The sequence below is a fragment of the Crocuta crocuta genome, unplaced genomic scaffold, assembly GCF_008692635.1.
Source record: "Crocuta crocuta isolate KB4526 unplaced genomic scaffold, BGI_CrCroc_1.0 scaffold138, whole genome shotgun sequence".
Taxonomy (NCBI): Eukaryota; Metazoa; Chordata; class Mammalia; order Carnivora; family Hyaenidae; genus Crocuta; species Crocuta crocuta.
Window position 1 is genome coordinate 7,310,237 of NW_027532585.1, and position 16,884 is coordinate 7,327,120.

The 16,884-nt window shown below is 37.5% G+C and overlaps 1 protein-coding gene across 4 annotated transcripts in view; it reads left to right on the forward strand.

Annotated features, from left to right (window-relative positions):
• CCDC186 (coiled-coil domain containing 186) overlaps nt 1–16,884 on the forward strand; it is a 49,292-nt gene that overhangs the window by 3,283 nt on the left and 29,125 nt on the right. For all 4 annotated transcript variants that reach the window (XM_077779450.1, XM_077779452.1, XM_077779453.1 and 1 more), the window contains 2 exons: nt 7,277–7,966; nt 13,232–13,358. In XM_077779450.1, coding sequence (XP_077635576.1) covers nt 7,338–7,966; nt 13,232–13,358 — 756 coding nt within the window. In that variant the 5' untranslated portion in view covers nt 7,277–7,337. The remainder of the gene's footprint in view (nt 1–7,276; nt 7,967–13,231; nt 13,359–16,884) is intronic.

Genomic DNA, 16,884 nt, shown 5'->3' on the forward strand with positions numbered 1-16,884 from the left:
GTACTATCTTCTGGGGGGACTTTTGCTGCATCTATTGCTCTGAGTCTGTCCTAATACCTTTTTCTGTGATATAATGCACATAACCCTAAAATTTACTCTGCCCTGCGTGTTGGGTGCAAAGCTAAACAAACCCCACAGGGATAACTGACCTTGGCTTCGTACTCTTTAAACCGTAAACTAAAGGCAACTTTAAAAATCTGATATGTTTCACATAAAGGAAACTCAGTATATTAAATTTTTACTTACAGGCTTAATTAGAATGTGACTACTGGGGGTGCCTGGGAGGTTCAGTTTGTTAAGCGTCTGACTTAAGCTCAGGTCATGATCTCGCAGTCCATGAGTTGGAGCCTGGAGCCAGCTTCAGATTCTGGGTCTCTCTCTCTGCTCCACCTCCGCTCGCACTCTCTCTCTCTTTCACAAATAAACATTAAAAAAAAAAAAAAAAAAAGAATGTGACTGTTGTACAAAATATTTCTCCTTTTTGATAGAACTTTTCTAGAGTTTTTTGAAATAGCTTAGTTTTTAATCTTTTTTAGTTTTTAATCTTTTAAAAGTAGAATTTGATGGGCGCCTGGGTGGCTTAGTTGGTTAAGCGTCCGACTTTCGCTTAGGTCATGATCTCGCGGTTCGTGGGTTCTGGCCCCGCGTCGGGCTCTGTGCTGACTGCCAGCTCAGAGCCTGGAGCCTGTTTCAGTCTGTGTCTCCCTCTCTCTCTGACCCTCCCCTGCTCACGCTCTCGCTCTTTCTCTCTCCTAGAAATAAATAAAAAATATTAAAAAAAAAAAAGTAGAATTTGATTCCCCTTCTATGAATTTCAGTATCTGATATTTTTATCATGTGAAACAATGTTTCATGTTTTTTACACAGGTTCCTTTCTGTCCTAGTAGTTTATTCTGTGTTTAAAAACTTTATCCAGGAAAAGTGTATTTTAAAGGTAACATTCATCAAAAATCAGTTACTTGGGGATTGTGATCAGATTATGTTGGCTGTGGATGTATTTTTGATGTTATTTATTCCTTCTGATTTTAATTGCCAAATCAGAACCTTCTTGGAACTGGTCAGATAAGTTATTCGTTTGTTCATGCTGCTTTCAATGTGTATTTGGGGAATATGTGAAAAACCTTTCAATGTACTTTGCCTTCAAAGGACAGTAAACCATTATATTTAAGAATAGAAGTGCTCTCACAGACTCAAGTTGCTTATCTTAGTGGACATTATCTAAGAAATATGCAGTTAGTATTACTTGAGACTCAAATGGTACACTTTGTAATTTTAAAATGTGTAGTTGTAAATAACTAAACTGAGCCAGATTTTTTCTGTTGAATTTAAAACACTGATGCATGTCTTCTATAGCTTCTGAGGGAACACTGACAGATGTTCATATTAAAAAGCTGTAAACACAAAGAGTAAAAGATTTAACATGAAGCTTTTATATATATATAGGTCCACTATACCAGAATGTAAATTCCCAAAGGGATGCAGGTTTTCTTCACTGCCATGTTCCCAACACCTAGAACCGTACCTGCACATAATACATGCTCAATACATATTTGGTGAATGAATTAATAGTTTGGAAATGTATTTGTGACTTGGTACTTTTGTATGAGGCTTGTTTGTTTGATAACCTATTACCAAATATCTGAGGATTGGATTCATTTGTTTTTGCATTATGTTAAGTAAGCTTAAGCTTTTTATTTGTTTATATTGCTGATTACTAAGAAAACAAGTAATAGTACTAAAAGCTATTAAAGGCTGTTTTTATTTTATTTGTAAGGCTATTCTATGGAAGTAATTTTGTAGAAATGTGGTTTTTTTCATTAAGAAATAGGGGCGCCTGGGTGGCTTAGTCGGTTAAGCATCCGACTTTCGCTTAGGTCATGATCTCGCGGTTCGCGGGTTCGAGCCCCACATCGGGCTCTGTGTTGACTGCCAGCTCAGAGCCTGGAGCCTATTTCAGAGTCTGTGTCTCCCTCTCCCTCTGACCCTCCCCTGCTCACGCTGTCTCTCTCTCTCTCCTAGAAATAAATAAAAATATTTAAAAAAAAAAAGAAATAAAACGGGGTCACCTGGGTGGCTCAGTCGTTTGAGTGTCCGGCTTCAGCTCAGGTCATGATCTCACAGTTCATGAGTTCCAGCCTCACATCAGGCTCTGTGCTGACAGCTCAGAGCCTGGAGCCTGCTTCAGATTCTGTGTCTCCCTCTCTCTGCCCTTCCCTCACTTGCACTCTGTCTCTCAAAAAAGAATAAATGTAAATAAATAAATAAATAAATAAATAAAACAAAGGTGGGTAAAGGTTGGCTTTAAGGCAAATAAAAAATGTTTCTTGACCAGTTGCCTACAGCTGATGAGCTCCAGTAAGAGCGAAACCAGTTCTCACTCCTGAAACAATATGGAAGTGTGGATTGGTCCTGTAGTACTGTCAGAAACAGAACTGACTCTGGAAAAAAAAAAAGGCTTCAGTTGAGGAATTTTGTGACTGCTAAGGTTTAAATACAGGATTAACTCTATTGAATGAGAGTTGCTAAAAAGTCAGATAATCTGTTATATCTTTATATAGATATAAAGTCAGATAATCACTATATCTTTATATGGGACTGTAGATTTGTACGAGCACTTCTTAATTAAAACAATTTTGTAAACCGATGTCTAACTACTCTTAGGCTATGGATCCTCAGTTAATTTCAGTGATAGTTCCCCTGTCGCCAAAGAAGAAACTTGGACGGCAACCAAACTAGCCTACATCTGTGTTGCCAGCTGGAGGCCCGCAAGGGAACTCAGTTGACTGGTTCTTCCCCCGACCTCCCACCCGCCATTTACCTGGTTATTTGTGGACATAATCAAGCTTATTGTACAAGCTCAGTTACTTAATCTTTGGTAATGGCTTTGCTGCATATATACACACAAATTTTCCTCAACCCCTCTCCTTTTGCTGTGCAAGTAGTATTCATTTGAGCATCAGAAAACTAAGTTTGCAAACTAAGTGACTACCGGATGTCAATTTATGTAAAAGGCCAAGGGCATATACTGAGCCACAATATAGAAAGTGCTTGTCTTTTGCGGTTAAACTAAGCTTCCTTTAATGTAAATATATAAAACAGTCTAAGCTGAGGTAGTCATAAAAACTGACTTATTTTTTTTTCACTTAGATGGACATTCAGAATGAGACAAACTTTTGTTTTGCACTGCTTGTATATTACAAGTCTCAGATCATATATAAACTCAGTGGGTCCCACCCTCACTGAAAACTACTGGACAACATTTAACATTTGCAAGAATAATGGAAATGTAGTAAGGAATATAGGTTAGATTTATTCATTATTACCATTATTATACTGCTTGAGATTTAAGAAGTTTGATTCACTTCAGAGTGAGGTTCCTCCTTGAAAGTACAGAGCTCATTTAAAAAGCTGAAGACTGTCCAGAAATGTCATAAGGAAGGCAGGGACTGTGTACTTGATGAGTGTATATACATGCAGTATGTTTTCATTTACATGAGAGATTATTTTTGTACCTACAATGAGAAAATTTGGAGGAAGGTGTGGATTTAGAATTGGTCCTTTAGGGGCACCTGGGTGGCTCAGTCAGTTAAGCGTCTGACTTCACTTCAGGTCATGATCATGCAGAGTCCAGCCCTGCATCGGGCTCTCTGCTGACAGCTCAGAGCCTGGAGCCTGCTTCAGATTCTATGTCTCCCTCTCTCTCTGCCCCTCCTCAGTTCACACTGTCTTTCTCACTCAAAATTAAATAAACATTAAAAAAGTAAGGAATTGGTCCTTTAAATGTAATTAGGCTCTGAATAGACTGAAAGGAAGGTTATTCTCCAAGGCAGGAAAGCCATGGAAATGTTAATGTGCAGATTGGAGGAATCTTGAGTAGACTGGTTGATTATAGTGAAGACCTAGGATTTTAGGAATGTGTTGGGAGATAAGATTGGGCAAGCAGTATGACTGGTTTACTCATGAGGAATCACAACTCTGAGGTATAAATATAAAATGGTTTCAGTTCTTAGGTCTGTTATACTGAGTAAAATGACCCCATCCTTTCTACTTCCCTCTGAAGTACAGTCCCTTAAAAATGTATGGGTTTGATATATTCTTTCTGCCACTTTTCATTACCAGAGAAAATTTATTCCAGAGATTAAGATAGGTTTCATTTAAAAAACAAAACAAGCAACAAAAAACATTACAAACCCCTTTGTCTACCTGAAGAAAGGATGAAGCTGTTAAGTTTCCAGCTGCTTAAAGAAGAGGTGATTTGGGTCTAAAATGTGTTCCTTCTTTTTTTCTCCTCCCTCTAACTAGCTCTTTTGTAGTTAGCGGAAGACCAGCCGGTGGAGGCAGAATTCTTGTTATAGGAACCTCCAAAGAGGAAAGAGATATTCCTGACCTTAGTCTGCTTCATCTGGTTGCATTTGGTGGTGGTCTCTGTGGAGGTGGTATGTGTGCCCTTCTGGGGCAGTGTTGTAGCTCCCTGGTGCCTTCTGCCATCGAGGGCCAGCTCACTTCCTAGGGCAGCTCCTGTTCCCCTTGGGCAGAGCTATTGTAGTACGGGCTTCAGCCCCTTTTCTGGATTGGGTGACACTTGACCTAGCGCTCTCTCAAGTCACTTGCACTTTTCATTAAGCTCCCTATTTGTTTACTTGGAGTTGCAGGGAGGAGACTAGGAATGCAGTAAGACTGAGAAATCAACATTTCAAGTGTTAAAGGTATGAAGTGATTACACCTGGACCGGGTTGCAGGGCGGGGACAGTAGAAAGGAGGGTATAATTGGAGGAGAAGTGAAACTGGTAAGAGAGGGCAAAGAAAAGGAAGGAGTCATGACTAAGAAAAATGATACCATTGACAGAAAGCGACAAGATTAGCTCAGAGTGCTCAATTATAGGAGCTACAATTTTAATTGGGGATTTTTAAGCTGTTTTTAGTTTGCGGCTGTGGTGGAATATCCATTTGAAATGCCTGCATTCAGATGGAGATTTTAATACAGGCACAGAGACCTAGTGAAGGCAAATAGATAATTCTTTATCTGTAAGTCAAGAACACAGGACTGGAAGTAACTAATGTGGATATCAGCTAGGGGGTGTTGGTTCAAATTATCAAAGTGGATGAATTATAGGAGGGGGAAAAAGGGTGAAGACTGAACCAAGGAGAATATGAAAGCTGGATAAAAGGGTAATAACCAGTATTTGGTTAGTGCTTTTCTCTTGACAAAGCATGGCACACATTCTCTAATGATAAAGCTGCTTCTTACTTGCTCTGTGCTGGAGACTCAGAATGCCTTGTCTTGCTTAACTCATTTAAATAGATCTCTTTATCTGTTATCTATTATTTTGGTCAGCTCTGAGTTCACCTTCGGTTGCTATACCATTGGTTATGATTGGTTTTTAGATTGGTTTCTAAATTAATACTTCAAATTCAACAGCAACACATTCACAAGTTATATATCACAGTGATTTACTTTAGGGAGAACTATACTGGTGGGTAATGCCCCTGTGTGAGAATTCTTTTGTCCTGGATTTTGGAATACAGCATGCTTATGAGGCCTTTATAACTTACTACATTAATTTGTACTGTCTAGACCAAGCTTTTAATACTAGTGTGGGCTTTGTCTTAGTTATAACATATGTACAGCAAGATAATGATAATTTCTATTTGGTGGTTTGGGAATATGTTATACAGATAGGTAATTTGTAGAATTAAGGCCAATGTCCATGCTAGTTGATGCTCCATTTAAAGGGCAGTCTAAACTAAAAAACAGGATATTTAAAAAACTGGTCTTCTTTTCTTCGAATTATTCTTCCCCATTTACTACATTCTTAGAAGAATATTCCTCAAATGCAGTACTAGTTTTATTAGATCACTTCTGTACTTTAATTCAATACTTGAGAATTTACTGTCTGCTAGAAGCTATAGTATAAACAAGTATACAGGTCCATCATGATTTATGGTCTGTCATAAAATTCATTCCTGCATATCATTCTGAGGTCATATCAACCTGACAGTCTCTCATCATTTTTCACAGTCCCTGACCAACGCTTCCATCATAGACGACATGAACATGTATCTTTCTGTTCAAAAATTTTAATTTTTGTTTTGTTTTCCATAAATACATCTTCCATATTGAATTATTTCTTTCTAGTTTCTGTCAAAACTATGATCTCCCTTTTTTATCCAACCCTAGATGACAGTGTTAGCTCATCTACCCTATACATGCTTTGTTGATGTGTGATGAAAGAAGTTGACGTTTCTTTTTCATCAAGATTGCTGTAATATTTTGTATTTGTCTTAGGATAATTTTTGAAGTTGACTAATTTTCAGAAAATAGCTAAAACAGTAACCCTCATAAACAGCATGACAATTTATTCTAGTTGTTGAATCCGTTTTGTCAGTGTTCCTTTTATGACCTGGGCAGTGCGTATGAGCTCCATTTGAGTTGCCCTGAACGTTGTTTGTTCCTGATGAGAATGTTTGGAAATCACCATGGTACTTCCTGGATTTTTGCCTGGTTGAAAAACAAATTCCTGTCAGGGATCTTTAACACCCAGCTTTAGGAGCCTGGGCTATAGATAGAGTTTTCCTTCTCAGTAAATTGTTATCATCGTTAATGTGCATTGTTGCATAATCTTTTTCTTCTATTGTTTCCACTTCTGTCCTATTCAGTATTTTCTTATAGATTCTTGAGAGTGTGTTTGTCCTCTCAGGAAACAATTCAGTTGAATTCTAACAATTTAAACTTGTATATTTCATACCCAATAACTTATAGGGGTGATTAAGGAATGCCAGATTGCAACTGAAGTGAAGTTGTGTGACTGAATTAGAGGAAAGAGAGTAAGATTGGTAGCACCCTGCTGGCTGCAGCACACTTGGATAGCCTGTCTTAGTTTGTTGTGGGTTTTCCCCCCTCTCAAAGAAAGGCTTTTATTTATTTTTTTTATTTATTTCTAGGAGAGAGAGACAGCGTGAGCAGGGGAGGGTCAGAGAGAGAGGGAGTCACAGACTGAAACAGGCTCCAGGCTCCGAGCTGGCAGTCAGCACAGAGCCCGACGCGGGGCTCGAACCCACAAACCGCGAGATCATGACCTAAGCGAAAGTCGGAAAGTCGGACGCTTAACCGACTAAGCCACCCAGGCGCCCCAAAGAAAGGCTTTTAAAACAGTTATTACTGGTAAATTTGTAGCCTTAATTATTTCACATCATGGAGTATATGCAAATACATATGAGGTCATGGTTTACAAAACTTTAAAAATTCTTAAAAATTTTGCTGTTTTGACTTTTTTAGACATAAAACGAAGATCGGGAACAGATTTGAAGCGGTGCAGAGTGAAGTGGTGGCGGTCAGCATGTCAGAGGCAGAGCACGTAGCCTCCGTTTCCTCTGATAAAAATATCGAGAAAACATTTGATTTAAAGGAAGACTCCTGCAACTTGTTGTCTGGTGATGACAGCAGCTTAGAAAATGAGTCTACGCCACCATCATTAAATTTGGATAAAACTTTATGTCAGCCTAACGAACACACTCAAATTGAAGCACAGGAAAACTATATTCAGGATCATGGTGGAGGTGAGGATTCTTGTGCTAAAACAGACACATGCTCAGAAAATTCTGAACAGCTAGCTTATTTTCCTGGTGGAGACTTTACAGAGCAAGCTCCGAAAACAAATGAAACTGAGCAGACAGTGACACAGATATTGGCGGAATTGAGGTCATCTACATTTACAGAAGCAGCAAATCAAAAGACTTATTCAGAAAGTCCTTATGATACAGACTGCACCAAGAAACTTATTTCAAAAATAAAGAATGTTTCAGCATCAGAGGATTTGTTGGAAGAAATAGAATCTGAGCTTTTATCTACAGAGTTTGCAGAAGAACACCGAGTGCCAAATGGAATGAATAAGGGAGAACGTGCATTAGTTATGTTTGAAAAGTGTGTGCAGGAGAAGTATTTACAGCAGGAGCACACCATAAAGAAGTAAGGTTTTAATTTTTTTGCCTCCCTCTCCCCACCCCCCAGTATTAAAGATTGAATTCTTTAAAGGAAAGTATCATCTTGTCCGTTATTAGTATCACAAGTCATGCATGTTATAAATCATCAACAACGTGTACTGAATAGTTGAGGAAATGTCAAGTTTGTCTGGTTACTTAATATATACCTAAAGGAATAAATATTAATGTGAGTTCATTAAAGATCTAGAAATATTTATAAAGACAAATCAAGTTTTTTAGTTTTGAAAGAATGTAGAGCATAGTTTTGTTAAAACTGAGAAATTCAAGAGGAAACAAGAATTTATATAATTCAAAATCTTTTCTAAAATTCCCATTGTAAATTCATTGGTTTTCAAAATTAAAATTTAGAGAACAAAATTGGTTAGTCCACAGTAATTAAGAACAGTTATTTTTAGACTTTTGTTGGATTGATAGTTAATTTCTATTTTAATGATAGTTTAATTTTGTCTTTTCTTAATAGTATCATAGTCCTGTATTTTCTAGATTTTTTTTACTTAAGTGATACAAATGTTTAGGCAGTGTTTTATAACCTTTAAGAAAAGAAAATAAAACATACTAACCTTCACTGAAGCACAGACTGATTTCTCTTTTTTTTTAAATGATACTTAAAAAAATTGGAATGGGAGATACATGTGTAGAGAAAGAAGTGGAGGCAATCTATATACTAGAGAAGGGTGACAGAAAAAAAATATAATCAAAATATTGCTAGATAGGTAACTGACTTTTAATGATCTCCTTGCTTCCAGGGTTTACTCTTCTAAATTTTTTTTTTAAGTTTGTTTATTTTGAGGGAGAAAGGGGGAGGAGAAGCAGAGAGAAAGGAAGAGTGAGAATTCCAAGCAGGCTCTGCCCTGGGGCTTGATCCAGCCATGAGATTGTGACCTGAGCCTTAACCAACTGAGGCACTCAGATGCCCTTCTTCTAGATTTTCTTCCTCAGTGGATCAATCTTCTCCAAACCAGCTTATCCTTCATTGGTTTATCCAGTGAACTTGAATCTCTCTCTTAAGCACCCAGAGCCCTTCTTTTTTTCTGTTTTCAATTTTTTAGATTGTGACAAAATATACATAAGATTTACTATCTTAAGTATTTGTTTTAAATGTTTATTTATCTTGAGAGAGAGAGATGGAGTGTGCACAAGTGGAGGAGGGGCGGAGAAAAAGAGGGAGAGAAAGAATCCCAAGCAGACTGCACTGTCAATGCATAACCCAATGGGGAGCTCAGTCTCCTGAACCATGAGATCATGATCTAAGCCGAAATCAAGAGTCAGACACTCAAACGACTGAGCCACCCAGATGCCTCCATCTTAACTATTTTTAAGCATACAGTTCAGTAGTGTTAGGTTCATTGTTGTGCAACCAGTCTCCAATAGCTTTTTCCATCTTTCAAATGTGAAACTCTAGACCCATTAAACAACTCCCTATTCTCCTGCCCTCAGCCCCTGACAGCCACTATTCTACTTTCTGTTTCTAAAAGTTACTCTTGATACTTTATATAAAGTGAGATCACATAGTATTTGTCTTTTTGCAGTTGGCTTATTTCACTTAATGAGTGTCCTCAAGGATCATCCATATTGTAGCATCTGTCAGAAATGCCTTCCTTTTTACGGGTGAATAATTTATGTATATACTGCATTTTGTTTATCCATTCATCTGTCAGTGGACGTTTAGGTTGCTTCCACATTTTGCCTGTTGTGAATAATAGTACTGTGAACATGAGTGTACAAACACTTCTTGAGACTCAAGTCTCTTCTTCCTACTGTCCTAAAACTGAGGTACCTGGGTGCCTCAGTCAGTTAAGCGTTTAACTCTTGATTTCGGCTCAGGTCATGATGTCATAGTTCATGAGATCAAGTCCTGTGTCAGGCTCTGCACTGACAGCATGGAGCCTGCTTGGGACTCTCTCTCTCTCTCTCTCTCTCTCTCTCTCTCTCTCTCTCTCTCTCTGGCCCTTCCCTACTATCTCTCAAAATAAATAAACTTTCAAAAAAAGATACCTCAGGGGTCCCCCGGGTGGCTCAGTCAGTTAAGCAACTGACTTGGCTCAGGTCATGATTTTGCAGTCTGAATTCAAGCCCTACATTGGGCTCTGTGCTGATAGCTTAGAGCCTGGAGCCTGATTCAGATTCTGTGTCTCCCTCTCTCTCTCTCTCTGCCCTTCCCCCACTCACACACACTTTGTCTCTCTCTCTCAAAAATGAATAAACATTAAAAAATTTAAAAAAATACTACCCCCAAATTAATGGCTACTTCTGCTCATATGCTTATTGGAATGCTGCTTTTATGAATAAACTATATGCTTCTGTACTTAGACCTTCAGTGCTTTTATTGTTGATTTAGGGCAAATTCCCCATTTTCCTTCTGTACCTGTTCTTTCAGATCCTGTTTTTGAGATTGTCCCTGATGCCCTCTTCCCACTTTGCTCAGATCTGGACTCCTCACTTTAATGCTCCTCTTGTAAATTGTAAGATGTTGTACATTAAATAATAACAAATAATTATATGTTGTTGATTATATTCCTGGCACTTTCATATATTAACTCATGGATTCACAATAATTCTCTGTGGTATGAACTATTATTATTCCCGTTTTACAGATGAGGTATCTGAAGCACAGAGAAATTAACTCAAGGTCACTTGCTAGTAGATGCCAGAGTTAAAATCTGAGCCTCGTTACTTTGGCTTCAGAAGATTTTTTAATGTGGTTATCTGAAATGAGCTAGTTAAGTTCTTAAGTTTATCTAAAAATATTAGGAATACAATAGAAAATTCTTTTTGCTGCATCCTGTCTAAACAGCGGCTGCGTGGTACACTGAGGTAAGCATAGTTGTGGTCAGATGCCTGCTGTTGGAAGATTCCCTCTTCTGCTTGCAAACTCTGTTTTGTGGTTCATCTCAACCTTCCTGAGTCAAAATTTGTCATGTCTGTGAGGGGAACGATAGATGGAATTGTTTGTACACATTAAAGACATTTAAAAATACTAGATATTATTTTAACTAAGTTAATCATTTGTTATACACATGGTATTTTGAATTCCAAAGAAAATGCTGTGTGACTCAGGTTAGCTCTAGAACAACTGATAATTTTCTTTTGCCTTCATTTAATATTCTATAAAGAAAATTACCTTTCAGTTCCTTTGGCTTAAATTTTCATGATCAACCTATTTCCAGATGTCTGTTTACACATCCATTTGTCTGTTTTCTAACATCAGTATATTGTCCAAGGTCCCAACCAGAACTGTTACAAACGGTTAATTGTGTATCGGATGTGACAGTTTGAGGGTTTGCTGCTCTTCTGCCTCTGTGAATTGTTTACTTGTGAGCTGTCGCCAGGATTCTTGTGCTGCAGGTCGTTTTCTGAGACAACTTGAGTGTATACCTAAACAAACAAATAATCTAAGTTAAACCACTGTGCCAGAAAGTCTTGCATAAAGTTGCATGCTGCATGTTTTTTCCTTCCCAAACCTTTGTGTGGCTTGCTTCCTCGCTGTATACCTGCTCATGAGAGAGGCCTCCTCTGACTGCCTGACCGAAAATCACTGCTCCAGTCACTCTCTGCCCTAGTGCCCTCCCTTAGTTTTCTTAATAGGTTGGGATCACTACCTGACATTTTATTATATGTTGTTTATTTTCATTTTCTCCCTTTGAATGTAAGCACCATGAGGGTGGGGATAGTTTGCTGACATACTTCTAGCACGTAGAACGGTATAGGGGGCACCTAGGTGGCTCAGTCGGTTAAGCGTCTGACTCGGTTTCAGCTCAGGTCACCATCTTATGGTTTGTGGGTGACTCTTGGTTTCAGCTCAGGTCACCATCTTATGGTTTGTGGGTGACTCTTGGTTTCAGCTCAGGTCACCATCTTATGGTTTGTGGGTTCCAGCCCCATGTAGGGCTCTGTGCTGACAATGTGGAGCCTGCTTTGGATTCTCTCTGTCTTTCTCTCTGTCTCTCTCTCTCTCTCTCGGTCTCTCTCTCTCTGTCTCTCGGTCCCTCCCTTGCTCGCTTACTCGCTCTCAATCATAATAAATAACTTAAAAAAAAAAAGAATAGTATAGGTACACAGTAGGTAAGCGTTGGTTGAGCAGTCTTCAAAGCAGGAGAAAGGCTTGGGCTGTGGAATCAGACCTGGGTTCAAATCTCAGCTCAACTACATTCTAGTTACGTCATGAACAAGTGCCAGGCTTCAGGTTTGTTTGTTTGTTTGTTTGTTTCCCGTTAAGACATAATAATTTCATAGACTTACTAATTTCATAAACCTGAATACTAAATGAAATAACGCACTTAAAAAGTTAGTAATTGAGCAATCAGTGTTAAGTAGTATCTGTTGCTATGCTAGGGCCGCCTCGGTGTCTCAGTCAGTTAAACATATGACTCCTGATTTCCGCTCTGGACTCATGATTTGTGAGTCCAAGCCTCTCAGTGGGGCTTGGGATTCTCGCTCTCCTCTCGGCCCCTCCCCCACTCATGGTCTCTCTTAAAATAAATAAAACTCAAAAAAAACTTTAAAAAATTCTAAAGTATTCTTAGATAAATTTCCTTAGATGTTTTATTTTATGGTTCTGACTTTTTAAGGTTTTATTTATATTTTTATTTATATTTTTATATTTTTCTAGGAGACTCAAAATTTCTGCTTCAACTTTTATATTTTATGTATTTTTTGTTTTATTTCAGCTTCTTCTGTAACTATTATTAGAGTATCATTGAAATTTCTTAAAATAAAAAGCAAGATTTTTCACCCTCAGCATTGTGGACATTTGGGGACAGATCATTCTTTGTTGGTGGTGGGGCCGTACTGCATTATAAAATGTTTAGCAACATCCCTGACCTCTACCCAAAAGAATCCAGTGGCCACCCCCACCCCTGTTGTGGTGACCAAAAATGTCTCCAGGCAAATACCTGGAAGGGCTTTGCCCTAGGTTAGGAACCACTGATCTGGAGGAGTGCAAGTACTGAGGGGGTGAAATGCATAGTTGAGATAACTCAAAGAAGTAAGCTTAAAAAGAATATGGTTTTCTTTATCTGATTATATTTCACTTGATTTGAAACATACGAATTTCTAGCAAGAAGGTAATAGCCTGACCTCTAGAGAATGTTTTTTAAAGTATAATATATCATTACAGAAGGATTACTTAGGAATGTTGATGTATTTATCATAAGTATAGTCTGCAGACAGATTGGGTTTTACACCTCCAGTTTTAATTATGTTTCATTTATACCACCCTTTTTATATTTAGGTTAATTAAAGAAAATAAGAAGCATCAGGAGCTCATCTTAGACATTTGTTCAGAAAAAGACAATTTAAGAGAAGAACTAAAAAAAAGAACAGAAACAGAGAAGCAGCATATGAACACAATTAAACAGGTAAAGAGATAAAAATCTTTAAAGACTATACTTCAATTTATAAAAATAAATACATTCCTGAAAATTTGTGTATAAATTGAAGTTCTTTAAGCTAAATTGTATTTTAAATGTAGTTGGTATGTAAAGCGTTCTTTTTTATGGAATGGGAATAATAGTCTGATTTTTTTTCTCTTATGTAAATTTATATTCTTACAAGACATATGAGTGTATTCTATATATAATAGAAATCAGAGGAAAAAAGGATTTAATTTGGAAGTAAGAAAGACTATTACCAGTTAAGGGTAAAAGTAATATATATCTATAATTAGTATCTGGCATCAGAATATTTTTAAGCTTTTAGTTTAAGTTGATTCCATTCTCAGTATTGTTGTGAACTATGCTGTGAAGACTGGCTCTCCTGCTTCAGATTTTATCTGGCTAGCTGACTTCACTGGTTTGTCCTTTCCTCTTTTTCTTTCCTTCAGAAATGTTTTTTTAATGAACTGTGATGCATGCATGGGTCAACAAATTGAATATTCGGATCAGGAGCAAAGCTGAGCTGCTCGATATCTTTCTCAGCTTTTTTTCCCCCCTGTAGACAGGATTAGAAGCATTTTAACTTTAAAAGTCTTCCCTTTTCTTTCATCCTTCACCAAAAACTGTATAATGAAAATAATAGTAAACAATTCATAATAATAAACATTCACAATAATAAAGAATTAAACCAAGTTTCACTTGCTTATGTTTTGGTATACTTAATGCATTACTACATAGTTGGAAAATGATTGTATTTGTACATTTCACTTATTTAACCATGATTTTTATATGCTTTAGAGCTACACCACATGTAACCCAAACTTAGAATTTTAAAGTATGAGGGAGTCTTAATAATGGGCCGAAGCTACATTTTGGTAGGGAGGTCACTGCCGATGACCAGAAGCTTCAGACTGAATATATGGGCAAGAACCAGAGTTGTTCCTTCCATGGGCTTGTTAGTGGTTGTGCTTTTTTTTTTTTTTTTTTAAGGAGAAAATTGGATTCTACTTGGTTTTGCTAGCCAGTATAGCAGAGGTTTTTTTCTTTTTTTAATTTTTAAAAATGTTTTATTTCTGAGAGAGAGAGAGAGAGAGAGAGACAGTGTGAGCAGGGGAGGATCAAAGAGAGAGGGAGACAAAGAATCTGAAGCAGTCTCCAGGCTCTGAGCTAGCTGTCAGCACAGAGCCCGACGCGGGGCTCGAACCCACGAATCGTGAGATTGTTGGGTCAAACGATTATATTTAAAGTTTTGAGGAGCTGCCAGACTGTTATCCAAAGTGGCTGCCCTATTTTACATTTCCAGCAGCAGGGTATGAGCATTCACTTTCTCCACATTCTTACCAATGTTTGTTGTTATGGACTTTTTGTTTTGTTTTTGTTTATTTAATGTTTGTTTTGAGAGAGAGAAAAAGCATGAGTGGAGGAGGGACAGAGAGAGACTCCCAAGCAGGCTGGTGCTGTCAGTGCAGAACCCAACCGGGGGCTGGATCTCATGACCATAAGATCATGGCCTGAGCCAGAATCAAGAGTCTGATGCTTAAATGATTGAGTCACCCAGGCGCCCCTGGACTTCTTAATTACAGTCATCCTATAATTAGGTTATAGGATGTGAAGCATCCTATAGTAGGTTTGAAGTAGTATGTCATTGTGGTTTTGATTTGCATTTCCTTAATGACCAATGAAGTTGAACATCTTGTATTTCTGGAGAAATACCTATTTAAATTCTCTGCCCATTAAAATTTTTTTAAAATTGACGAGTTGTAATAGTTCCTTTTACATTCTGGATAATAAGCCTCTATCAGATATATGGTTTATAAATATTTTCTCCCATTCTTTGGATTGTGTTTTCACTTTTGTTTTTTTTAAGATCGTGAATTTTTTAAAGTAATGTCTACACTCAGTGTGGGGCTTGAACTCACCATCCGGAGATCAAGAGTCATATGCTCCTCTGACTGAGCCAATGAGGTGCCCCTTTTTTTCCCTCACATTCTTGATAGTATACTTGAAACACAAAAGTTTTAAAAGTTGCTGATGTCCAAGTTATCTGTTTTTTGTCTTTTGTGCATTTAGTGTCATATGCAACATTCCATTGCTAAATCCAAGATCATGAAGATTTGGCTTTTATATTTAGTTTTTAATTAATTTTGAGTTAATTTTTGTGCATGGTATCATGTAAGGGCTCAATCTCATTCTTTGTGGCTATTCTGTTGTCTCAGAATCATTTGTTGAAAAGACCGTTCTTTGTTCTTCCTCTATTGAGTAGTCTTCGCATCTTTGTTGTAGATCATTTGATATATGGCTTTATCTCTGGGCTCTAAATTCCGTTTCATGGATCTCTGTGTCTTTTGTTACAGTAGTACCAACACTGCTTTGGTTGCTGTGTTTTGTAGTAAATTTTAAAATTGAAAAATGTGACTTCTTAAACTTTGTTCTTTTCTTTCTTTTTTTAAAGTTTATTTATTTATTTTGAGAGAGTGCCAGCAGGGGAGAGGCAGAGAGGGAGAGAGAGAATCCCAAGCAGGCTCCACACTATCAGCACACAGCTAAACATGGGGCTCAATCCCACGACTGTGAGTTCAAAATCTGAACAGAGATCAAGAGTTGGACACTTAACCGACTGAGCCACCCAGAAACCCCTCTTCTTTTTCCAAATTGTTTGGCTATTCTTAATTCCTTGCATTTCCATCTGAGTTTTACTCTCATGTTGTCAATTTCTACAGTGAAGCTAACTGCGTTTCTGATAGGCCTTGAATCTGTAGACTCATCTGGGGAGTTTTGCCATCTTAACAATCGTAGGTCTTCTACTTATATGGATGTCTTTCCATTTATTTAGATCTTTAATTTCTTCAACAGTGTTTTGTAGTTTTCATAGCGTAAGTTTGTACTTTCATTAAATTTATTCCTACATGATTTATTTTTTCATGCTACTGTAGATGAACTCGTTTCATTAATTTCATTTTCAGATTGTTAATTACAAGTGTATAGAAATACAAGATCATGTCATCTGCAAATAGAGAATTTTACTTAATCCTTAAGTAATCTCTACCCAGCATGGTGCTCAGACATACAATCCCTTGATCAAGCCAGCCAGGCTCTACTGACAGTCAGCCAGGCTCCCTGAGATCTTTCTTCTTTATTAACATGGGTGTCCATAGCTATAATCTTCCCTCTAAACACTGCTTTAGATACAACCCTTAAGTTTTGGTATGTTGTGTCTTTATTTTCATTCACCACCGTGTATTTTCTAATTTTCCTTATGATCTGTTCTATTGGTTATTGAGGTGTTAATTTTACATATTTGTGGATTTCTGAGATTTCTTGCTATTATTGACTCAAGTTTCATTCCATTATGGTTGAAGATCGTGCTTTATATGATTTCAGTTTTTTAACCTGTATTGAGGTTTGTTTCAGGACCTAGCATATATTCAGTCCTGGAGAATATTCCATGTGCACTTGATGAGCATGTGTATTCTCCTCTTGTTGGGTGGAATGTTGTATAGGTGTGTTAGAT